This window comes from Pristiophorus japonicus, chromosome 17 (assembly GCF_044704955.1).
Source record: "Pristiophorus japonicus isolate sPriJap1 chromosome 17, sPriJap1.hap1, whole genome shotgun sequence".
In the NCBI taxonomy this organism is placed as follows: domain Eukaryota; kingdom Metazoa; phylum Chordata; class Chondrichthyes; family Pristiophoridae; genus Pristiophorus; species Pristiophorus japonicus.
This window is the reverse complement of record NC_091993.1, coordinates 63,286,859-63,313,354: the sequence shown is the minus strand read 5'-3', so window position 1 is coordinate 63,313,354 and position 26,496 is coordinate 63,286,859. Positions and strand designations below refer to the sequence as shown.

The following is a 26,496-nucleotide window of genomic DNA, read 5'->3' as shown; positions in this document are numbered from 1 at the left end:
ATGAGCAAACTAATTCATTTTCCATCCCGCTCACCATTCAGTTAGGGACACTCAAAACCAAATGGAAGTGTGTCCTGATGAAATGGGAGCAGAAGGGAAAGGGGATCCTGAGAGCTGATTTTATCATTGGCCACCAGATCCTAGTGGATCTCAGGAACCACTGTCTATGGGGAGCCATAGTGACTGACAGGGAAGGTGAGGTGGCAGTGATCCCAGAAAAAGGGGCCAAGGGAACATTGTGTACCGTGAAGCCAAAGGAGGGTTATGGCTTGGAATTACTGGTCAGTAACACCCCAGTGGAGTACCAGGCATATGTACGGGTACATCTTGCAGCATTTGCCACCCACAAACATGACTGTGGTAGGGTAACGGGGGTGGAAGTTAGTATAGTAGGGGACCCCATGACCCGACCACAAAAGCAATATAACTTCCCCAGGGAGGCAGAGGCAGACCTGACAACGGTGCTGGGATCACTGGTAGAGCAAGGGGTGTTAAGACCGATAGCAACCCATGTGAACTCTCCACTGTGGCCGGTTAAGAAACCGGACAACTCATGGAGGGCCACCGTGGACTATCAAGTACTAAATAAGAATATCCCTGCCTGTGCACCCACTGTAGCAGCCATAGCGGATCTCATAGGGAGTATTCCAGCATCCGCGACCACTTTCACGGTGCTGGACATTTCAAATGGGTTCTGGTCCATTCCTTTAAACAGTTCGCCTTTACCTTTAAGGGCCAACAATACACGTGGAACTGCCTTCCCCAAGGCTTCCACAATAGTCCCAGCATTTTTCACCAATGTATGGCGAACTGTTTAAAGGGCTTTAGCAAACCCCAGCAGTTGGTGCAGTATGTGGATGACCTGCTTCTGTTCACCGACCAGGGGGAGGAGCATGGCCCACTGCTGGCTGAGCTGCTGGAGCTGCTAAAAGAAGAAGGGTTTAAAGTAAACCCCAAGAAGGCACAGATCGGCCAGAAGGAAGTCAAATTCCTGGGGCTGACTGTGCGCTGGGGAAAGGGCCATAGACAAGGCTAGAAGGGAGGCAGTACAGGAGTTACCAGCCCCCAACACAGTGACAGGGGTAAGATCCTTTCGAGGGCTCACCGGGTACTGCAGAGACTTCATTGAGGATTATGCAGCCACCGCAGCCCCTCTGCTCAGGCTCCTACACAAGAGTGTAGAGTGGGACTGGGATGAGGGTTGCGAGGCAGCATTTAATCAGCTCAAGAAGGACTTGCAGACCGCGCCAGCCTTGGGAGCGATAGATGTAGGAAAGGAGTTTTTCCTGGAGGTGGCAGCCAGCGGGGACAGTTTGAGCTCAGTGCTGCTTCAAGAGCGGCACGGCCAGCTGAGACCGGTGGTTTACTCCTCCAGGATCCTCACAGATGTGGAGAAGGGGTACTCCAACTGTGAGAGACACCTCCTAGCCACACATTGGGCAGTGAAAAGATCCTTGATCTTCACGGGAGGGTCTCCTCTAACACTCCTAACCCACCACACACCCACTCAGATGCTCCTAGATGGGAGGATTAAGGACGGGACGGTGAGCAGTGCCCGCATTGCTCGCTGGACCCTGCTCCTCTCCCAGATGGACCTCAGAGTAGAAGGCCCCCGCGAGCCAAGGCTCGCAGCCAACCTAATCTATCCAGGGAAAGCCCACAGGTGCTACATAGAAGGGGTATGGGAGGTAAACATTGGCCTTTGGGCGGGGTTACACCCTACAGGCCGGGACATCTACGTGGACGGGTCCAGCACGGTATCTGCTGGCCAACGGCTCACTGGCTGCGGAGTCTATGACCCAAGGGCAGGTATTGCCCTGACAATCAAGCTCCCCAGCACCATGAGTGCCCAGCATGCTGAACTGTCCGCCGTAACGTACGTGGTGACCCACCCCAAGGAATTCCCTATTCCGTACACTATTTTCTCGGACAGTATGTTCACCTGCAATTCATGTACGGAGTACCTGGCTATCTGGTCCCGTCGCGGATACACGATGGCAATCAAGCCCCTGCTGGAGAAAATCATGACAGCGGTGGGAGAAGAAGGAAAGGTCTACATACATAAGGTGAAGGCCCATTCAAAAACCGAACCCCGTGCAGAGGGAAACCAACAGGCTGACAAACTGGCCAAAGAAGGTGCCCGCACAGGAAAGTTCTGGGACCCCTATGACACCGGCCGCATAGCAGCGGTCAAGAATAAGAATAGGGCAGCAGAGATTACAGGGACAGCTTTGGCCCCGGACTTAAATACAGTTCAGCTACAGGACCCAGTCCTGAAAGCTGTCCTGAACGCGCTAGCTAGAGGAGAGAGAGTAGAAGGTCCATACGGCACAGCAGCCATTACCATTAAGGAAGGCATGCTGTTTAAAGAGGGACAATGGGTCGTGCCGCAGCAGCACCAGAGGGAATTCCTAAAACTGGCCCATGAGGGTCCAGGAGCGGGACACCCCGGGCCTGAGACCATCTGGCAACGGGTGGAACAGGCAGGATGGTGGCCGGGACTCAGGGAGGACGTCCGCGAGTTCTGTGCGAACTGCCTAGTGTGTGCTGCGAACAACCCTGACCCCCAGAAAAGGAAGGTGTCCCTAGGACACATCAGGAGGGTAGAGGGACCATGGCAGTCAATCCAAATTGACTACATCGGGCCCCTACCCACCGCCCAGGGAGGCTACAAATACTGCCTAGTCCTGGTGGACGTGTTCTCAAAATGGGTTGAAGCCTTCCCCTGCCGAACAGCCACCGCACTAGGGACAGCTAAGATTCTAGTGAGGGAAGTGTTCTCCCGGTGGGGACTCTCACAGTATGTGGAGTCGGACAAGGGGAGCCATTTCACCGGGCAGGTAATGCAGGCAACCCTTAAGGTGCTCGGCATTGAGGGGAAATGGCACGTTGCCCACAATCCACAGTCATCGGGTATTGTGGAGCGTTTAAACCGCACCATTAAAGAAAGGCTACGGAAGGAAACGGGAGACTCACCCCAAAAGTGGGTGGAGGTCTTACCATTGGTTCTAATGGGGATCCGAGCTAGCCAGTCAAAGAGCACCGGGTATTCCCCATACGAGCTCATGACTGGCCGGATCATGCGGACCCCCACCCATGTCCTAGCCCCGGTGCTCACAGAAGGTCAGCTCAGAGAGATGAACCGGGACCGGTTTGTCAGGAACCTGTTTGAACACCTCAAACAGATTCACTGGCAGGCTGCTAGTAACATGGGCAGACAGCATCAGAGTAACCGATTGCTGCTAGAACCCAGCAAACACCACGAATGGGAGATAGGGGACCAGGTCATGGTGAGGAACTATGCTCGGGTCGGGGTTTTTGAAGCATTATATATGGGGCCATATAGCATTGTGGACAAGGCAAGCCCGATGGTCTATGCCATAAAGCTGCCCCGCCGTACTAAGTGGTTCCACATCAACCAGTGCAAGCTGTACATCCCAGGGTCAGCCAACCACAGAGGGCAGTCGGGAGGGGTGAACCGTCCTCAGGACAGGGACCCTCCGTGGCCGCCCCCGACGGTGGAGAGCCCACAGGGAATGTGGCAGGCTCAGAAACCGTGCCTATAGGGGCGGTGAATTGCAGTACTGGAGGGGCTATCTCACCCATCGTTTGGGATTCGGACGCACCCCCAGTAACCCAAGCCCTGAGGAGGAGCCTCCGTACACCACGGCCAAAGATACCGTGGTCACCGGCATCTGAACCTCAGCGATTCTACCCTAGGAGAAGGGCAGCCCGACAGGAAAGGCCGAAGGTCAGAAGTACAGAGGCCGCTCAGAGTAGGGACCACCAGCCAGCTGCCTCCAGCGGTGAGGGACTCACAGGAGCATTAGCCACGAGCTGTCTCAAAGACAAGGGTCTCCAGCTCACCGGCTGCGGGGAAACCCTAGCATCCAGGCGGCTATCAAGCCGCACAAGGCATGGGCCTGACAAGGACTAACCAGGCCACCCGGAGACAGGTGGCGGTTGTACAAAAATATATTCCAGTGAAAAAGAAGGGCGGTAAGAGAAGGAATAACCAGCCGTGGATAACCAAGGATATAAAGGAGAGTATCAAATTAAAAACCAATGCGTATAAGGTGGCCAAGGTGATTGGGAAACTAGAAGATTGGGAAAATTTTAAACGACAGCAAAGAATGACTAAGAAAGCAATAAAGAAAGGAAAGATAGATTACGAAAGTAAACTTGCGCAAAACATAAAAACAGATACATCGGTAAAAGCTTTTACCGATATATAAAATGGAAAAGAGTGACTAAAGTAAATGTTGGTCCCTTAGAAAATGAGAAGGGGGATTTAATAATGGGAAATGTGGAAATGGCTGAGACCTTAAACAATTATTTTGCTTCGGTCTTCACAGTGGAAGACACAAAAACCATGCCAAAAATTGCTGGTCACGGGAATTTGGGAAGGGAGGACCTTGAGACAATCACTATCACAAGGGAGGTAGTGCTGGCTAGGCTAATGGGACTCAAGGTAGACAAGTCCCCTGGTCCTGATGAAATGCATCCCAGGGTATTAAAAGAGATGGCGGAAGTTATAGCAGATGCATTCGTTATAATCTACCAAAATTCTCTGGACTCTGGGGAGGTACCATTGGATTGGAAAGCAGCTAATGTAACGCCTGTTTAAAAAAGGGGCAGACAAAAGGCAGGTAACTATAGGCCGGTTAGTTTAACATCTGTAGTGGGGAAAATGTTTGAAGCTATCATTAAGGAAGAAATAGCGGGACATCTAGATAGGAATAGTGCAATCAAGCAGACGCAACATGGATTCATGAAGGGGAAATCATGTTTAACTAATTTACTGGAATTCTTTGAGGATATCACGAGCATGGTGGATAGAGGTGTACCGATGGATGTGGTGTATTTAGATTTCCAAAAGGCATTCGATAAGGTGCCACACAAAAGGTTACTGCAGAAGATAAAGGTACGCGGAGTCAGAGGAAATGTATTAGCATGGATCGAGAATTGGCTGGCTGACAGAAAGCAGAGTCGGGATAAATGGGTCCTTTTCGGGTTGGCAATCGGTGGTTAGTGGTGTGCCATAGGGATCGGTGCTGGAACCACAACTGTTTACAATATACATACATGACCTGGAAGAGGGGACAGAGTGTAATGTAACAAAATTTGCAGATGACACAAAGATTAGTGGGTTGTGTAGAGGACACAGAGAGGCTGCAAAGAGATTTAGATAGGTTAAGTGAATGGGCTACGGTTTGGCAGATGGAATACAATGTCGGAAAATGTGAGGTCATCCACCTGGGGGGAAAAAAAAAAACAGTAAAAGGGAATATTATTTGAATGGGGAGAAATTACAACATGCTGCGGTACAGAGGGACCTGGGAGTCCTTGTGCATGAATCCCAAAAAGTTAGTTTGCAGATGCAGCAGGTAATCAGGAAGGTGAATGGAATGTTGGCCTTTATTCGAGAGGATTGGAGTACAAAAGCAGGGAGGTCCTGCTGCAACTGTACAGGGTATTGGTGAGGCCGTACCTGGAGTACTGCATGCAGTTTTGGTCACCTCACTTAAGGAAGGATATACTAGCTTTGGAGGGGGTACAGAGACGATTCACTAGGCTTATTCCAGAGAGGAGGGGGTTACCTTATGTTGATAGATTGAGCAAACTGGGTCTTTACTCGTTGGAGTTCAGAAGGATGAGGGGTGATCTTATAGAAACATTTAAAATAATGAAAGGGATAGACAAGATAGAGGCAGAGAGGTTGTTTCCACTGGTCGGGGAGACTAGAACTAGGGGGCACAGCCTCAAAATACGGGGAAGCCAATTTAAAACCGAGTTGAGAAGGAATTTCTTCTCCCAGAGGGTTGTGAATCTGTGGAATTCTCTGCCCAAGGAAGCAGTTGAGACTAGCTCATTGATTGTATTCAAATCACAGATAGATAGATTTTTAACCAATAAGGGAATTAAGGGTTATGGGGTGCGGTCGGGTAAGTGGAGCTGAGTCCACGGCCAGATCAGCCATGATCTTGTTGAATGGCGGAGCAGGCTCGAGGGGCTAGATGGCCTACTCCTGTTCCTAATTCTTATGTTCTTATGAGGTTTACATTTTGTCAACATAACATGTAATAATTGGAAGCCATTTGCTTTAAAATTCAATTCAATTTTTTTTGAAAACTGAACTCCAATTGAGAAAATAAACTTTGCCGCTCAGCTTAATTTCTGAAGTTTATTGAACACCAAACAAAAACAGATGTGTAATCAGTAGTCTGCTTTTATCCCCACACTGCAAAATAAACATTATTTGAATAAAGTTTTTGAAATCTAATTTCTCCAGATTTGCTTTAAATAATTTTGAAAAAAGCTTAGCAAAAACTGCGAGAAGCTGAAGGAAATTACAGCAATTCAATTACTGAACGGTATGAATATTTCCTGGAAAATTGGGTACACTGTATATGCTCAACCGTACAACCAGAACTCAGTGTAGAATAGTGCTTGATATTTTATACTACATTGCTAAATATATTTTTATGTTAGGTTAGGTCTTATGATAACTGGCGTGGCCCACAATGGATGATGGGATGGTTAGCATATAGTGAGGTGAGTAGATGCAGCAGGACACATATAGCTAATGGATTCTGCTGGCAAAGGAGGAAACGTCCGAGAAAACTAGTAAGTCACAGTAAGAGATGATAGAACTAATTGCAGCTAAGAGTTTATGGTTAACTGTAATTTAAACTAAATCAAGAATGAATAGAATAGAATAGAGTAAAATGAGTCTAAAATATGATTTCAGCAGTGTAAGAATACACACAATTAACAGGAAGCAAGCTAGTTTAGGGTAATGGAAAAATACTGAGAAAGAGATGACTTTCTTGAGTCGAGAGTATGGATAAGAGCGGGGCCCATGATTGTCAGTGACCAGAGTTGTTTACTGAGGGGTATAAATATGGCGAACTCCATTCTGCTCTGGCACTTTGGAAGAATGACTCATTCCATCTTGATTTCTTAACCCAGCTGAGGTGTCCCAGATCACAAGCATGACTTGTGTCCTTATGAACTATTAGGAGTAGAATGTATGGCTTGAAGATCTAGCTGTATACATAGCTGTAGTTTCTGTGGATTTTGGACTAAGTTATACATAAAGCTATTATGTGTTGAGATTCCTTGAACCAGCGCCACCCAGTGGAGTCACATCCAAGGATTCCTTAAACACAAGCACTCAACCAAAATTCAGCTAACAATGTCACAACTCTGGGCAAAAATATCAAGTCCAAGCTTTTGGGAAAGGCTGAAGCTTTCAAGTTTAAAAAAAAGCGACATTAAAAAAGACACAATAGAAAATTGAATTATTACATTTAAATTATGCTATTGCAAAACTAGCCAATCTCTTGTAGTCAAGACCAAGCGAAACTGGGTTAGAGGGTAGTGGATCATTTAAAAAAAATATTCATTCACGGGATATGGACACACCTCCTTTGGTGAGCCGCCTTCTTGAATACAACGGAGTGGCTTGCTAAGCCATTTCAGAGGGCAGTTAAGAGTCAACCACATTGCTGTGGGTCTGGAGTCACATGTAGGCCAGACCGGGTAAGGACAGCAGATGTCCGGTCCTAAAGGACATTAGTGAATCAGATGGTTTTTAACAACAATCTGGTAGTTTCATGGTCACCATTACTGATACTAGCTTTTCATTCCAGATTTATTTAATTATTTGAATTTTAAATTCCCCAGCTATTGTGGTGGGATTTGAACTCATCACTGATCACTAGACTAGTAACATGACCACTATGCTACTGAATGCTATAGTGCTGCTATTATTAGAAGCATGTCATTGTATCACATGCAGTTTCTATTATAAATATAGACATAGGAAATTATAATGCAAAAAGATTGATAAGTCTTTGATATATTATTTGGATTTTTTCATTTTGTTATACCCTTCTTTTGAACATTAGACATTTCAGTGATTATGAAAAAATGGTGGATGAAGTTCTTTTCAGAAAACATTTTGACAGAGGGAACAATACAAGCAGCCTGCAGGACAGAGTGACATGACAGGCAAGGTATTATACCTCTAACATTTAAACTTTTATCACAGCACCACGCAAGTGTGGACATCTTTTATAATGGAATGATTACTGACCCTGCGGCTCACGAGGCTGACACTGACTACTGACACCTGACCTGCATCACGCTATAAACTCCACAACAGACCCGATGACAGGCCCTCATCACGCTATGGGCCCTACGACAGACTCGCATCACGCTATAAACCCCATGGCAAATCCGCATCACGCTATAGACCCCACGACAGGCCTGCGCAGTGTGACCAACTTGTTAGGGGTCGGGGTTAGGGTTCAATAATCATTCCGTTCTAAAAGAAGATGTCTGTATTTCTGTAACCCTTGGATCGTTAGCACTGAGCATTGTATGAGATCGGAGCGGACATCTTCAGTTACCTCTACATTGCCTGCAGAACCAACAATTGACACATCCCATCGTCACTAAAAGTGTCTTTTTTCTCATGTTATTTCCCATTCCAAGAGGTTTACAAACAGTTTTCAATGGAACATACCACCCACATACTAAATTTAATATTACAGATAAACATGAACAATCCTGGGTAGTTTAATACTGGCATGGTCTTTTAAGGGTTTCTCTCTATAACGCTTAGAAATTAGATGCCCTGAGAGCTACAGATCAAAAGGGGTTTGTTAAATTATCCCAGGAGTGTTTGAGATAATCAGAGAAAATATTAAAAACCATTGAACTCAGGCGTAACCTTAATTTACAAAGAACTCAGGCGCAACTTTAATTGAAGTCAAATTAAAAAGAAGCATCACACCTTGACTTCCTTTTCTTCCCCAGCAGGAGCTAGTCCAGTCAGGGAATATTCACCATATTCCATTTTCCTTCCTATATTATGCGACAGTGATCAATTCTCTCCAGAGGTGCTTATACTTCCAGAACCAAATTCTCATTAGTGTATCTGTGTTGGCTCAAAACATTATCACTAATATCCACTTTTCGCATTCAGCGTCAATATCAAGCACTCTCTCAGTCAGGTACAGCGCGAGCCTGATGCAAGACAAACTTCCTTTTACACTACTGAACTCAGAAGAGCATCCCCTACTGTATCAGTGATTTTTCAATTTTCAATACAGCATTCCAAGTAAGATTGCCAATTCCGTGCCAAATTATAGTCATAGAGCCCAACAACCAGTACAGAAGGGAGTCTTTCATCTTCATGTCTAGGTCAGCTTTAAAACCAAAGATCTCAATAGTCTTTTAACAAACAGAAAATGCTGGAAACACTCCGCAGGTCAGTCGGCAGCTGTGGAGAGAACATACAAGGGCTCATGGGGTTGGGGGCAATATATTATAGCATGGATAAAGGATTGGTTCAAGGACAGAAAAGAAAAAGTAGGAATAAGCAGGACATTTTCAGGTTGGCAGGCTGTTACCAGTGGAGTATCACAAGAATCTGTGCTGCCTCAGCTATTTACAATCTCTATTAATAACATAGGTGAAGTGACCGAGTGCAATGTATCCAAATGGACGATACTAGGCTAGGCACAAAGGGCCCAAATTTGGCCAGGAGTTGCTCGTTTTTTGGAGCAATTTGATTTTTCTGGAGTATCTTAAAAATCCCCATTCTGCATATTTCATTTGCACCAGTGTAAGTGAGTTAGGATTTTTTTTAAAGTTTAGTTTCGTTCAAAAGCGGGTGTTTTGGCCATTTAAGCCAGTTTGGACAGCTAAAAGTTCTCTAAACTAACTTAGGCCAGTGTATGTGGCCACTTGTGGCTACACAGAAAGCTCTTGCAGAGAGTTAAGAAATCAGCGCAGTTGCTGGAGATGGTGGGGGTGGGGGGGGGCGGGGAAGCTCCTGCTCGTGCTATTTTCCCATATTTGATACTTTTCTTTCTATCTTTGAAACAACTCTTCATTCGTTCACAGAGGACCTTGCGAAGCACTAAACACCTTCACAACAACATTGAGGAAGCATAAAAACCATCAATAATAAATAAAAAATTTAATTAAAAAAAACTTAAGTCCGAACTCGGCCCCCTGAGGGACTGGACTGCTCTCTGAGGGACGAATTAGTTGTAACCTAGTACCAGGAAGAGCACCAGTCCTCTCAATCCCTGGACATCTGGACATCAGTCACAGATGGTGGGTGTGTATCTTTTGTAATAAAGTCTGTGATCTCCTTTGACCGAGAGACAACACATTGCCGGGGTGCTTTCACTCATCTGGTTCCCCTGAATTGACTTGGGTGAACTTTCTAGTGAGGCTCTGAAACGACTGCAGAAAGTTCTATTGGTTTTCTCTGGTAAATACAATTTTTCAAATTCCAAGCCAAGCAGAACGAACAAAGCCTTGAGGCTGTTAAGAGCCCTGGTCAAGTTTCAGGCATAAATTCCCACTTCATTAAAGTGAGACTGAAGTCACTTTAGCGGAAGCACCTCAGCAGCAGTATCAGTACTAAAGATTATCGGGTCGTCTCTTCGGCCGGGGATGGGGCGTCGAGCATCGGGTCGTCCCCTCGGCCGGGGATGGGGCGTCGAGCATCGGGTCGTCCCCTCGGTCAGGGATAGGGGCAGCAAGTATCGGGTCGTCCCTTCGGGTCCCGCTCACAGCTGGCAGAGCAAGGAGTTACTGCGCATGCGCGCAGCTGGCGGCACTGTTTTCGGCGCAGTTCCACCCCCCCACTCCACGAGAAATGCCACGCCAGGACCCGGGACATACAGCAGAGCAGCCAGAATCGTTAGTAAGTTTTTTGACGCCATTTTGAGCGCACAAAGTCGGCGCAATTCGGGAGAGCGTGCCAGAAAAAGGGGTTGGGGAAATTTGGGCTCAAAGAGTCTGCAAAGGGATATAAACAGGTTAAGTGAGTGGGCAAGAAGGTGGCAGATGGAGTATAATGTGGGGACATAGGAGGTTATTCTCTTTGGTAAGAAGAACAGAAAACAGATTTATTTTTTTAATTGTTGAGAAACTATTAAATGTTGATGGTCAGAGGGTTTTAGATGTCCTTATACACGAAACACAGTCAACATGCAGGTACAGCAAGCGGTTAGGAAGGCAAAATGGTATGTTACCTTTATTGCAAGGGGATTGGAGTATAAGAGTAGGGAAGTATTGCTGCAATTGTACAGGGCTTTGGTGAGACCACATCTGGAGTCCTGTGTACAGTTCTGGTCTCCTTACCTAAGGAAGGATATAGGAAGTGGTGCAACAAAAGTTCACTAGATTGATTCATGGGATGTCCTATGAGGAGAGGGAGAGTAGAATGGGCCCATACACTTTGGAGTTTAGAAGAATGAGAGGTGATCTCATTGAAACATACAAGTTGATGCCCCTGGCTGGAGAGTCTAGAACTAGGGTGCATGGTCTCAGGATTTAGGACTGAGACGAGGAGACATTTCTTCACTCAGAGGGTTGCAAATCTTTGGAATTCTCTACCCCAGTGAGCTGTGGATGCTTAGTGGTTGAGCATATTCAAGACTGAGATCAATAGATTTTTGGACTCTTAAGGGAATCAAGCTATATGGGGATCAGGCAGGAAAGTGGTGTTGAGGATTGAAGATTAGCCATGATCTTTTGAATGGTGGAGCAAGCTAGAGGGGCCATATGGCCTACTTCTGCTTCTATTTCTTATGTTTCTTCACATTTCAGGTGTAGACCCTTAGTCTTAACTGGAAGAAATTACAAATGAACAGCTTTTAAAAAGAAATAGGAAAGTGAAGACGAAAGCACACAAGAAGAAACTGATTGATTGACCTGCAAAGAATTGGAGGAGCACAGAAATCTCGCAGGGTTGTAGGGCTGGAAGAGGTTACAGAGATAAGGAGCTGGTGAGGCCGTGGTGAGATTTGAAACCAATTACATTTTAAAATCGAGGCATTGTCAGACCTGGCGCCAATGTAGGTCAGCGAGCACAGGTCTGATTGGTGCAAGTTAGGTTACGGGCAGCAAAATAAAATAAATTGAAGACACTTATGTGACAGAGAGTGCATGTGAATAGCTGAGATGGTGGAGGGTGGGGGAGGTAAGGTAGGTAGAAATGGAAGCACGCGAAACCAGCAAACAGCAGGCTCCAGCAGCCTGGGAAAAGAAAAAGCAGGTTGACACCAATAATTTAGGCCACCCTGCAAACAGTGTTCCAACAGAGGAATCCCATCCCACCACAAACTCATTACTTAGAAATCACTATTGGTGAAATTAGCTGATCAACGCTTCAAATGCTCCGATGACATTCCTCTGCTATTTTACTAGACACATTCATTTAAAATAAACAGATAACTACTAGTGCTAAATCAGAGGAACATGTTTTGTTTTTGTCTGCTGATATTGTCAACAGTAATTCAGGATTTTAGATTTCAAAGTACAATGAGATAGGGAAAAGTACACAAGCATCAGTGCAGTTTGGTATGGATTGCATAAAAGGCAGACTATACCTTTCAGAACAGGAATATGCAGACTAATGCGGAAATGGATGTTCAGGATCCCATTGTGCAAGTATCAAGTTTTAATTTACACTACAGGATCCAATGTTTCAAAGTAGAGGACTGAGCATGTTGGCATTAGTACTGAATGTAGGCCAGGTCAGGAATGGATTATATTAAATCCAGTTGTAGCAAATTGAAACTGACATTTCCACGCAATATAGTTATTTATGATGTATAATTACAGAGTAAATGTCCCCTTTTCATGCACAACTATAGCAGCATTTTGCATTACCTTTCGTCTCTCAATTAATGTTCAATGACTAACTATGGTCTCGGATCCATCCTCCAGGGCACAAAGATATTGTGTGTGTGAGATATCTCCATTTCTTTTGATGAGAGATACAACACATCAAACTCTATTTTCATTTCAGCATATATTATAAATAACCTGAAAAATCTCCACTTCCTGAAGCCAGATTCCAGCCTTCTGTGCAGCCTCCTTCAGAGCAAGGCCACTGGGGATATAAGCAGGAATATCTCCCTCTTCTTCCAAGGCAGCAGATAGAGTTGTCAAAGAGTGTGGAGGCCTGCAGGAATCAGAGACATTTGTTAAAAGCTGAACAAATTCATGGTCCATTCTGGGTGCAGTTACGTAACATTATTCATAATCTAACAGTCTTCCCAATTGTTTTCAGACATTAGAATTAAAATCAAAATAATTCATAAGCATCAGTAGTCCACCTCCATTTTCACTTCTAAAAATGTTTAAAATGAGATGTTGCCTCCATTATATACATTACACGGGACCTATAAAGTCCAGAAAGAGTGACCATGTCTAAACAATGCCACAAGAAAATGCTTTTACGTCCTTTACAGCCGATAGTTTTAAAAAATTGTTCTTGCTTTACTTGTGTGGACATTAATGTGGATTTACACTATCAGCACTGTGTAATCATGTCCATCAATGCAATGCAACTAGCTTGTCTTTGAGAAGTGTCTTCATTTCAGCTTTGCTATTTCACGATCCCGTCTCAGTTGTTATCAACCCTCTTCCCCAGAAGCCACTCAAAAGGATGGTCACCCAATCCAACGCTGCTCCCTTCAATTGTTTGAACCCCTTCAGTTGCTCCAAACTGTTTGGTGCAGACATAGCTGGAAGTTTTCATATGCAAATTGAAAAATGCGTCAACCTGCACTTTTCTAACCAGCAAAGCTCCAAAAAGGGAATGCGCGCCAAAAACAAGTATTCCTAAAAGCATTTCAATTTGGCTAGATTGAGGTGCCACATTTAAACATTGGATAAAATCACAAAATATCCAACAAACTTAGCAGCCAACAATAGTACTGTAATTCTTAACAGTTAAGCCAAGTGGATAGACAGAAACAAGAGTGCAAGATCTATGAACTGGGGGTTGGGGTAGCAGGGTGGCAAGTAACTAATATAATCCTACACGGCAGTTGAGATTACAGTGAAAGCCCAACTCTCCTAATGAAATACTCTAGTTGAATTGATTACAAAGTATAGAATTAGTGTTGATCTTTTGAGTTACTCATCAATTAAAAAAATAAATGTCATTCAAATCTTCCCTGCAAACTCACTATATCATATTTAAACAATACTGCATGATCAGGAAAGAAGCAATCACCAAATCAGCATAACTGTTCTTTGCCAATACATAAATATTACTTGATGTGCACTACAACGAACAACCTGAAATCAAAACAGATTTGGTTAACCCAGGAAAGAGCCCTCATCTAGAGTAGGAGGATTACCTTTAACATGGCACAGCATAATCTGATTGGTGGGTGGGTGTCATTTAATAACAGGTTTATTCATTCTGAAAGAAAACTCAGTTTAAAGCCACCAGTATAGAATCCCAAGACCCTCTGGGTCTAAGGGGGCAGGTATAGAGAGTCTGATGGACTAATTTCCTACATTACAACAGAAACTACACTGCAAAAGTACCTCATTGGCTGTGAAGTGCTTTGGGATGTCCAACGGTTGTGAAAGGCGCTATATAAATGCAAGTATTTCTTTTTAATGTAAGCAGCAAGAGAGGAGACAGTGCTGACTGTCCATAGAGCATAAACAACAATAACATAAGGAGGAAGGGTTCGGAAGTGAATTCAACGAGTTCAGACATAGTCATATATTCAGAAATTGAAGGATGAAGGGCTGCAGGTCTGTTTTTGGGGTTATGCCAGTATTTGCTGGACATACAGGTGTAAATGAGCAACTGGATGGTCAAGTAATGCTGTTTGTGTAAGTAAGGAACTGTTTTGGGGTAAACCTGGTTTAATGATTGCATATAAACAGGGTAGGAATGAGGAGCCCAGCTAGTAACACAGAAGAGTATGTTAAGGATCTTTTAAATTGATGTTGGGATGAGAAGAGAGAAGCAGGGATGAGAGAAGTAGGGATGAGAGCAGAGAATCCCACTATAACTATAGATAAGCAATTAAAAAAGGGTAGTTAAGTAGAAAATAAAGTAACTGGAAATAAATTTAGGGATTATAAACAGAGACTAAAAGGACCCAAGGGGAAATGGCTTTACCTGAATTCTAAAAGCACTCAGAATAGATTCCAATACAGAATTTGGAAGCATATGCAGAAGGAAATTCTGTTCTAAGGATATGTGAGGTATAGGATGTTCAGGACAGATAGATGGCAAAAGGAACAGATTTATATTTATAGGATTATTTAAAAGTTAAGTTGATTGCAGGGGATGGGAAGAAGTGAAAATCTGGTTCGAGCCAACAAATAGGGTAAGCAAATCAAGATGACAGCATTTAGTACAATGAGAAGGGTATGCAGACATGATTCGGCTCTAATTTCAGTACAGGCCTGTTTCTTAACACAAGGCATGATGGGTGCAACTATGGGGAACATGTATCTAGCCCTAGCTCGTGTATATATCCATGTCACCTCCTTATGACCAAGTGGCAATTAGCATCAATGAGATCAGGACAGAAATACAGAATTTCAAGGAGAGGTGCAAGGCAATGCTAAAAATACTTTAAAGAGGCAGTGGGGTGCAAAGAGGGCACTAAAGATGAACAAACCAAATAATGTCCAGCATAAAACAATTCAGCACTAAAACACAGAGTGGTTGAGAGAAGGCAGAAATGGAATAATTAAAGATAAATGAAAAACCAGTAGAATTGCTTTGAAATATTTACTCGTGAGGGAAATAGAGTTGCGTTACAATTAGTGCAGTATAACAAATAGCCTAAAGCAGGGGTTCTCAATCTTTTTGCTTCTGAGGCATCCCCATTTCCATTATTATAAAAAATACCATGGACCCTGTAACGCAAGTATTTTTTCTGTACAAGGATTCTCTCAGCACCACGCCCACTCACCATGATACTGCTACAGCTGCTATCGCAGCACTGTGTAAATATTGGTTCCCACCCCACTCCCTCTTTGCCACCGCATGAGCCCAATCACCTGACCCCGTCTCACTCTTTCTCCCACAACCCCGGACTCCCTCACTGACTGTTCCCGGCACATCAGCCGGTCTCAGTTCTCTGCTTGTCAGTCAAACAGCCTTTTTACAGCATCTCCAATATTTTAAATAACTAAAAATACAACGAAAATTAAGCCACAATTTTTTATTTTTTTATTTTAAGGCCCATATGATTTTTCTACCAAATTGCTTGCAGCAGTGTCCATATTAATGTTTTATTCCTGGCGACTCCAGGACAATCCTTGGGAGGTTGAAATTCTTGTTGGAGGCCAAGATTGGGAACAATCAAGTTTGACTGTAATGCCCTCCTTGGTAGAGCAAGTCTGCTAACACTCCAGGTATAGGCTCGCAGGTGAAGAATGAATGAGGTTAGGCAAAGGGCAGTCAGCACTATTGTAACTATACTAGTGAGTCAACCCCTGGAGGACAGCAGGAGAGAAAGTAGGGAGAAAAATCAGAGTGCAGAATATTTAAATGAGTTTGGAAACTATTTCAGTTTTGCTGGTAATAAGTGCCAATCCTAATGTTGACATATTCCAGTCTTCTCCCTCCACGAAGACTCACTGTTTGACTCCAGCAGCTCCTTTCCTCCTGGCAGCTGCCGCCTATTTCCTGGTCCCTTCTTCATTTGATTGACAATCACGGCTGCGCAAATAGGACAAAAAAAATCAAATCTGAAACGGAACCGATGTACACGCGCATGTACCTGGCGAGAGGAGAGTGGAGGATGGAGTGCTCGAGCCGGGGATCTGTGCTCAGCGACCGCCGCCTCTCTCCCTTCTCAGCGAGCGCAGGCTTGGGCTCAGTGGCAGCTGCCATCATCATACAGACGTTCGGGAGGGGGGGGATACTGAGGTCCGAGTCAGAGCTGGAGCCAGCAGTTTGCTCAACTTGATTCCACCTTTATGCGACGGTGTATTTTTTTCTTTTTTTTAAAAATCCCGGACCCCTTGAAATCCTCTTCCTGACCCCCAGAAGCCTAAAGGATTTTGAAATCAGTGTGGAAGGACTTGAAAGATTATGGGATGAGAACTAACCCCTGGACCAGATGGCAAATAGCCAGTGCCAAAGTAAAGGAGTGGGTAGAGAAATGGGATAGGTTAAAAATAGATAAAGAGGAGGTACTTAAAAGGTTGGCAGAGATCAAAGTAGAAAAGTCACCCGATCCGGATATGATGTATCCTAGGTTGCTATCCTAGTGTGGAAATGGCGGCGGCTTTGGCCACAATCTTTCAATCCTCCTTGGAATTGGAACTGGTGCCACAGGACTGGAGAATTGCAAATGTTGCACCCCTGTTCAAAAAGGGGTGCTGGGTGGGATAAAACTGGTAACTATACAGCCAGCCAAATGTTGGAGGTGGGGAAACATAGAAAATAGGTGCAGGAGCAGGCCGTTCAGCCCTTCGAGCCTGCACCACCATTCAATATGATCATGCAACTTCAGTATCCCACTCCTGCCTTCTCTCCATACACCCTGATCCCTTCAGCCGTAAGGGCCACATCTAACTTCCTTTTGATGAACTGGCCTCAACAACTTTCTGTGGTAGAGAATTCCATAGGTTCACAATTCTCTGGGTGAAAAGGTTTCTCCTCATCTCGGTCCTAAATGGCTTACCCCTTATCCTTAGTCTGTGACCCCTGGTTCTGGACTTCTCCAACATCGGGAACATTCTTCCTGCATCTAACCTGTCCAATCCTGTCAGAATTATATATGCTTCTATGAGATCCCATCTCATTCTTCTAAATTCCAGTGAATATATGCCTAGTCGATCCAGTCTTTCTTCATATGTCGGCCCTGCCATTCCGGGAATTAGTCTGGTGAACCTTCGCTGCACTCCTTCAATAGCAAGAATGTCCTTCCTCAGATTAGGAGACCAAAACTGCACACAATAATCAAGGTGTGGTCTCACCAAGGCCCTGTAGAACTGCAGTAAGACCTTCCTGCTCCTATACTCAAATCCTCTCGCTATGAAGGCCAACATACTATTTGCTTTCTTAACTGCCTTCTGTACCTGCATGCCTACTTTCAATGACCGATGTACCATGACACCTCCCCTTTTACTAATCTGTCACCATTCAGATAATAATCTATCTGCCTTCCTGTTTTTGCCACCAAAGTGGATAACCTCACATTTATCCACATTATACTGCCTCTGCCATGCATTTGCCCACTCACCTAACCTGTCCAAGTCACCCTGCAGCCTCTTAGCATCCTCCTCACAGCTCACACTGCCACCCAGCTTAGTGTCATCTGCAAACTTGGAGATATTACATTCAATTCCTTCGTCTAAATCATTAATGTATATTGTAAATAGCTGGGGCCCCAGCACTGAACCTTGCGGTACCCCACTAGTCACTGCCTGTCATTCTGAAAAGGACCCGTTTATTCCCACACTTTGCTTCCTGTCTGCCAACCACTTCTCTATTCACATCAATACATTACCCCCAATACCATGTGCTTTGATTTTGCACACCAATCTATTGTGTGGGACCTTGTCAAAAGCCTCTTGAGTCCAAATACACCACATCCACTGGTTCTCCCTTGTCCACTCTACTAGTTACATCCTCAAAAAATTCTAGATATTTGTCAAGCATGATTTCCCTTTCTTAAATCCATACTGACTTGGACCGATCCCGTCACTGCTTGCCAAATGCGCTGCTATTACATCTTTAATAATTGATTCCAGCATTTTCCCCACTACCGATGTCAGGCTAACCAGTCTATAATTCTCTGTTTTCTCTCTCCCTACTTTTTTTAAAAAGTGGAGCTACATTAACTACCCTCCAATCCATAAGAACTGATCCAGAGTCCATGGAATGTTGGAAAATGACCACCAATGCATCTACTATTTCTAGGGCCACTTCCTTAAGTACTCTGGGATGCAGATTATCAGGCCCTGGGGATTTATCGGTCTTCAATCCCATCAATTTCCCAAACACAATTTCCTGACTATTAAGGATTTCCCTCAGTTCCCCCTTCTCACTAGACCCTCGGTCCCCTAGTATTTTCGGGAGGTTATTTATGTCTTCCTTAGTGAAGACAGAACCAAAGTATTTGTTCAGTTGGTCTACCATTCCCTTGTTCCCCATTATGAATTCACCTGATTCTGACTGCAAGGGTGCAGAGCGTCCGGTTTGTACTGGTCCCACCTCCCCCAGAACCGGTTCCAATGTCCCAGGAATTTGAATCCCTCCCCCTTGCACCATTCCTCAAGCCATGTATTCATCCTGCTATTCCTACTCTGACTAGCACGTGGCACTGGTAGCAATCCTGAGATTACTACCTTTGAGGTCCCACTTTTTAAATTTAACTCCTAGCTCCCTAAATTCAGCTTGTAGGACCTCATCCCGTTTTTTTTACTTATATCGTTGGTACCTATATGCACCACGACAGCTGGCTGTTCACCCTCCCCCTCCAGAATGCCCTGCAGCTGCTCAGAGACATCCTTGACTCTTGAAAGTTCAAGACCATAATTAATTGTCACTTGGAAGACGACAGGTTAATAAATAACAGCCAACATGGATTTATTAAAGGCAAATAAATTGTGTCCAACAAACTTGAGTTCTTTGATGAAATAACAGAAGGTTGATGAAGGTTAATGTGTACATGGACTTTCAAAAGGTTTTTAATAAAGTGCTGTGTAATAGACTGGTTATCAAAATTGAAGCCTATGGGATTAAATGGGTAGTGGCAGCATGGATAAGAAACTGGCTAAGAGACAAAAAGCAGAGGGTAGTGGTGAACGGTTGTTTTTTAGACTGGAGGGATGTATACAATGGTGTGTCCAGGGGTCAGTATTAAGACCACTGCTCTTTTTGATATATATTAATGATCTGGACTGGGATATAGGAGGCAACATTTTAAGTCTGCAGGTGACAAAGCTTCGAAATGTAGAAAACAGTGAATACTTCAGCAGGACATACAGACTGGTGAAATGAGCAGACACATGGCAGATGAAATTTAATGCAGAGATGTATGAAGAGATGTTTTTTGGAAGGAAGAATGAGGAGAGGCAATAATAAATTAAATGGTAGTATTAAAGGGGGTGCAGGAAGAGAGAGACCTGGGGTTTCACATACACAAATCTTTGAAGGTGGCAGGACAAATTGGTAAGCCAGTTTTTTTAAAAAAGCACATGGATCCTTGGCTTTATAAATAGAGGCATAGAGTACTATGTCCAATTCTGGTCACCACACTAAGATATCAAGGCCTTGGGGAGGAGATTTACTAGAATGGTACAAGGAATGGAGGACTTCAGTTTTGTGGAGAGACTAAAGAAGCTGGGATTGTTCTCCTTAGAGCAGAAAAGGTTAAGGAACATTTAATAAAGGCATTCTAAATTATGAAGAGTTATGATGGAGTAAATAGTTTCCACTGGCAGGAGGGTCAGAAATCAGACTTAAGTTAATTGGCAAAAGAACCAGGAGGGGAGAGGAGGAATTTAAAAAAAAAACACAGCGAATTATGATCTGGAATGCACTGCCTGAAAGGGTGGTAGAAGCAGATTCAATAGTACTTGAAGGGTAAATAATTGCAGGGCAATGGAGAAAGAATAGGGGAGTGGGACTAATTTGGAGTTAAAAAGGGAAGTAGGTAGTTGTTTGAAAGAATACTCAAATTATGGAGAACAAGCAAGATGATGGATTGGACCTCGAGGAGAGCTATTTTCTCAAGAGCCAGAATGAGTGTTTCAGCTCACATATTGAGCTTATTTTTCCTTCCAATTATTTTCCTCCCCAAAATGTTAACTGGCTCACTGGGATTCAGTACTGATGGTGGTGGTATTCGTACATCATCCAGTTGGCCATTATTCACGCGAACCTCAGCAGTGAGCACAGGCAGGCTAACAGATATCTACACACAGACTTCCAGTAACATTGACCGAAACTACCACCCCCCCCACCTTCCCCAACCAACCCAAGGCACTGCAGCCTATTTAACCCATAACTGTTATCCAACTGAGGTTAGCCAACACTGCGGATTAAAATCCAACACACTTTAATCACTGGCCACACCTCTTTTGATTGTGTCCTTGTGTTTCCACCGTACAATCGCCCTGGAAAGATTTAGAATTTCGAACCTTGCAGAAGTGAGGGAGGATAACTGCATAGACAGCTATTAGAGAAGGAGAAATAAAGAGCCATGCTAGTCCTCAATAGATTTGAAAACACCTCATAAGCTGAAAGGGCTGACTTGCCTTTTCTTATACCTACCTACTTATGAGACAAATACAGCTCTTTAAGGCATATCCAAACAGTTTCTAAATACACAAATATACAAAGGCTCCAGGGCAGAAGAAACTTTTATTTTGCTTTTTATGTACAAGTGAAGTGGAAATATATCTGGCAGAAACCATCTTTCAAAAATAAAATATTGTTTGGTAGTGGTGGAGGATAGGTTGAACCTGCTGATTGGTACTGGGTAACTGACCTCCTTATGCAGTAATCACAAGATTAGTTTTGGATCATATTACAGATTTATTTATAGGCTTTTGGACCTGCTGAAGTGCATCTGTCATTGGGCCAGTAGGAGCTGGATACTGGTACAAGTCTGCAGTGAAGACTTGAGTGAAGAACAATATATTCTAGAAATTAGTTTGAATACAAACAATTTATTTAAAAGTTATTTTGTTAACTAAATGGTTCACAGATACCATCTATCAGAAGGGAATGAAACACTCAATCTAATCGTACAACTTTGGTTCAGATCGAGCACTCTCACTTCAGACAGAAATTTGTGGGTTCAAGACTGAATCCTGATACTTGAGCCCATAATCCAGACTAACACTTCAGTGCTGTAGCGAGGGAGCACTACACTGGATGAGATGTTAAACCGAGGACCTGTCTGCTCTCTCAAGTGGATGCAAAAGATCCCATGGTACTATTCAAAGAGCAGGAAGTTCCCTCAGCGCCCTGGTCAATATTTATCCCTCAACCAACATCACAGATGGTCTAGTCATTTATCTCATTGCTGTTTGTGAACCTTGCTGTGTACAAATTAGCTGCCACTTTCACTACATTACAACAAACAGTGGCTACACTTCAAAAGTACATCATTGGTGCAAAGCACTTTGGGACGTGCATAGATCGTGAAAGATGCTATATAAATGCAAGTTTTGTTCTTTTATCTGTCCAATACTTACTGTTTTTCTGTGGTGAATCCCAAATATATCCTGTGCTCTTTTAAAGGGTTTTCCTCCATTACAGACTGGCAGTCTTTACTTTTTAAACTGCTAATATAATAGACTTTGAGCAGATGTGTGTGTGCAGTAATGCTCTCTCACCTGGCTTTTAGCAAACTGTGAGCTTTCTCCTCCCAGTGTTCAGAGACAGTGAGGAGTTCCTGCAGGTGAGCCATGGCCCTTTCTACTGCTGGGTGAGGCGCTAATCCTACGCCAGAGTCAATCAGCCGTCTCATATCATCCAAAGCGAATGCATCAGGTGTAGAGTATGCTAGCTGCACCTCATCTAGCCACCGCGATTGCTCTAGGCACTCGCGAAGACACTGCAGCTGTGGTAATTCTACGTCAAACCCAAAACTGAGATCCATCAGTTGTTGCAGTTCAAAAGTGTTGGGCATTTCATCAGAGAGCACCTTTTCAGAGCGCTGCTGAAAATCTTCCACAGAATTTAAAAGGTCCTGTGCAAATAAATGCACAATTTTTTTGTAATATTGCATCAAGAATCACATGTTACAGAAATATAAAGTCATTTAATAGCCAGCAGAAAAAATAATTAATTTTTCAAAGCTTCCATTATAATTGTTTGGTTATTTATTTTCATATACATTTAATATACAACAAAACAGTAAGTTATAAAAGCTAGGAGCTACAAAATATTAAAATCAAACTCTCACTTTTTCTAATTTATTCATATAGCTCCAGAAGCTACACATACCTTCAGTAAGGGAGCCTGGTCAATGATGCACGGTAGGACATAGAGCTGTTTGACAAATGCTTGAAGCTCTGCAGCAGTCAGCCGGTTTTGGGACTTTCCTCCACCGGAACGATATCTGAAACACAGTAACTATCAGAACGTGCACTCTCCCAGGCCAATTACTGCACAAGAAAATACTTCCAAACTTCTGCCCTTGAGGAACAATACATCATTAATTTTGCTGGAATAAAATTGCTATAGATGTGATCTTTTCAGACCATTGGATTTTATCTGGAGCAGTAAGTTAAAAGATAGGATCAAAAATTTCATTGCTCTACTGTCCCAGAGTGGTTGATCCATTCAAAGTAATTTAAAAAAAAACTACATCACTACAGATATAACATAAAAAGGCAAGCCTGATTGCTGGCATGTTAAAAGCAGCTATTCTTGTGCTTGTTCCCATTACCTGCATACATTTAAAAGCATTTCACAATAATCCTCCAGGAAACTTCCTCAATTTTTTCCAAAGACCTGTTTGCACTTCTATTTGTAAGCCTGGGTCACAAAGCAAAGTATTCAGAAGTGATAAGGAAAAAGTTAGCTGAAAATTTAAAGAAGATTTGGAGGAACATCTTGCGGAACAAAGGAGAAACTACTTGGACTAGGACACGATTAGTGTCTCTACAGAATCAAAGCATGGATACTAAAAAAAAACACTAAGTGGGTCACTGAAATGCTGCAAGGTGTGTGGGGAACAGAGAAAATTCTTGAGTCTCAACCTCAGACTGATCAAATGAACGGTGCTGGAAAGGTTGAGAATTATGACAATAAATGACAAAATAAAAAAAGGAAATTCCAATACCATAAACATTTAGCCAGATGGAATTTAAGGGGGTGTCATAAGGAAGACAGAAATGTGAAGGGGTTTAGGGAGAATATTGCAGGCGGCTGAAGATACAATCTCCAGTGGTGGGGTGAAAGGGAATAGGGAATGGAATGTACAAGAGGCCAGAATCAAGAGGAATGGAAAGTAAATGGGGAATTTCAGAGCTGGAGAGATTAGAGCAAAGTAGGGATGAGGTCATTAAGGACTTTAAAAACAAGGATGAGAATCTTAAATCTGTGATGTTGCCGGGGGAGGGGGTACCAGGAGCCAACGTGGGTCAACGATGGGCGAGCGCTAGTTCATATAGGATAGGATACAGACAGCATTTTTAACACCAGGATTTGAGTTAGCATTAAGTGATACAAAGACCTAACAGTAAATGTTTTGAAATTGTAATTCATTTATTGCAACAAAACCCAATGTTTTATGGGGTGGGGAGAGGGGGGGGGCGCTTTTGAAATGTAGTTTAAGTTTGGTCTGATTAAGATTTGCAGTTTATTCTGGCAGGTTATTTTTCAGATGAAAAAAAATCTTCCCTCCTTTAACACTTGTAGATCTAATGGACAGCTGACGTGTTGAAAATTATTACAAATAAAAGTAGGAAAAAATATTTACAGCCATGAAAAAATTCCACAGGTAAGTATCCATCAACAATAGAACAATTATCTTCCTCTTAAGGCGCAAGTGAACTTGGAGGTGCAATGTCTCATTATCTCTAAAATTTGGGCTTAATCCAGACAAGTGTCAATATTTTATATGAAGCATGCTTGGACAGTCTCAGACCAATTCCCCTTGGATGCAAATCCACTGCACAAAACTGGCTTACAACTGCACACCCAACTCAGTGATACAGTACCATCAAAATGGCTGGAGCACAAAATGGAAAAAATAAAGCAACTCAAAGATGCTTTTTCAAGATAGATATTAAAAGGTACAGGTTGAACCTTCCTTATCCGGCACCCTCGGGACCAGGCCTGTGCCGAGGGGGGGGGGGGGGGAGGGGAAGGAGGTTGGTGTCCTGGGTGGGCCTGAAGTGTTGGCGGGCCGAGTGTCGGCACAGCCCCCGGTAGACCGAGTGTCGGCGGGCCCCAAAGTCAGGGTGGAGGTCGGCTGCGTTCTGTGCATGCGCCTCCGGCCACCAAAATCAATGCGGACAAGGGAGTCCCGGACAAAGGAGGTCCAACCTGTACCATATTGATGCCATGTAAAGGGATGATTGGACAAGGTTTTCACTTACTAATCAGGCTACTCATCCCTGGTATGTCATTGTGTCAAATCTGCAATTTTACGCACCTGGTTTGTCGTTTATCATTAAGCAGTTGCTGGGCAACAGAAGCACACTTTTCTGCCTCTGCAATAGTTTCCTGCAACTGATGCAACAAATCATTTTCTGGAAACTTTTTCTTCTCTGCTTCCTCTACCATTGATTTGAAATCGAAGAGACCTGATAAGACAGAAATGATACAAATCAATAAGCAAGAAAAACTCCTCCATTTAAAAAAAAGAAAAAAAATCTAACGTTTCAGAACTGCAAAATCACAATCATTTACCTCATTTAAGGCATGGCCCAGTGTTTATTGATTACAAATGTGTTCAAACGTGACCGATGTACAAAAAAGGTCACAAGAAGCATCATACTTAAAATGGTTGAAAAGTAAAAATTATTGGTTCAGAAATTTCAAACAACTTGAAGTAAGTAAAAATATTTTTTCTTCAACTTGAAATATCTTCCAAAGTCTGGTGCAGGAGCAGGACTTTCATGCAGGCTTTATAACCAACAACCCTGAGGATACAATGTATGCACAGCAATATACTGGTAATAAAACCTTCTGTGCACACATCTTTAGGTCAGTATACCAAAGTACTTTCTATTTTACATACAATCTTGCTGCCTCCATTTCTCAGGAGGTTATGTGTTTTCCTTTAGTGGGGTGGAGGCTGTCTATAGGACTTGCAACCACAGCAATTCTTTTTCAGTTAATTGCAACTATAGATCTCTCTGCGCCTAGTATCAGAAGCAAAGCAAGAAACTTCAAAGGGCAAATTTAGAATGCAAAAACAAAAGCATACATTTTGGGACGAAATGTGAAAGGCAATAACACTCAAGTTGTAAAACTTCCAAGTTTATTTTTAAGTTGAAACTTTACAAAAACTTGTAAGAGGTTATATAATGAACATACAAGACAGCTACAGATAAAATGTATTCCAAATGTTCCTGTTGGGTTAAGAGCAATAGAGAAATGAAGCTGCACCAAATTTCAAGTTTTCTTTGTTTCCCTTCTCATCTCATTCATTTGTATATGGAGGTTGAACTGAGGGAGAGAGTTGTTTATTTTTCACATACTATGGGCCCAAGTTTCCACAAGAAAAAAAACGGGCGCCCCTCCGAGCTGGGCGCCCGTTTGTCGCGCCTAAAACGGCGCCTAAAAAAATCCTCGGTATTCTCCACCTACTTACAGGTCCAGTGGCCCTTGGCGCAGCCAGCACGAGCTGTGGGGGGGCGGAGCCAGGTCCCGGCGCTGAAAACAGTGCCAGGACCTCTGCACATGCGCGCTACAGTCGGCACGCAAGTGCAGTAGCTCCAGGCGCCGAACTGTGTGGGAGGGGCCCGAAGCACGCAGCCCCTAGCCCTGGCCCAATGGCCTCACTGGGGCTGCGTGAATTAGGCTCCTCCCACGGCCAGCTCTTGCTCCCCGCCTGACCAGACCCGACACTCGCTCCCCCCCGCCACCCCGAGACCCGCTCCCCCCCGACCCGACACCCGCTCCCCGCCGCGACCCGACACCCGCTCTCCCCCGCCCCGACACCTGCTCTCCCCCGCCCCGACCCAAGACCCGCTCCCCCACCCCACGAC

The 26,496-nt window shown here is 43.9% G+C and overlaps 1 protein-coding gene across 2 annotated transcripts in view; it reads right to left on the bottom strand.

Annotated features, from left to right (window-relative positions):
* Positions 1-26,496, bottom strand: part of LOC139227764 (lysine-specific demethylase 5B-like) — a 202,829-nt gene that overhangs the window by 40,032 nt on the left and 136,301 nt on the right. For both annotated transcript variants that reach the window (XM_070858770.1, XM_070858771.1), the window contains exons 18-21: positions 24,936-25,086; positions 22,778-22,892; positions 22,165-22,520; positions 12,862-13,000 (exon numbers count right to left, since the gene is read on the bottom strand). In XM_070858770.1, the coding sequence (XP_070714871.1) occupies positions 12,862-13,000; positions 22,165-22,520; positions 22,778-22,892; positions 24,936-25,086 (761 nt within the window). The remainder of the gene's footprint in view (positions 1-12,861; positions 13,001-22,164; positions 22,521-22,777; positions 22,893-24,935; positions 25,087-26,496) is intronic.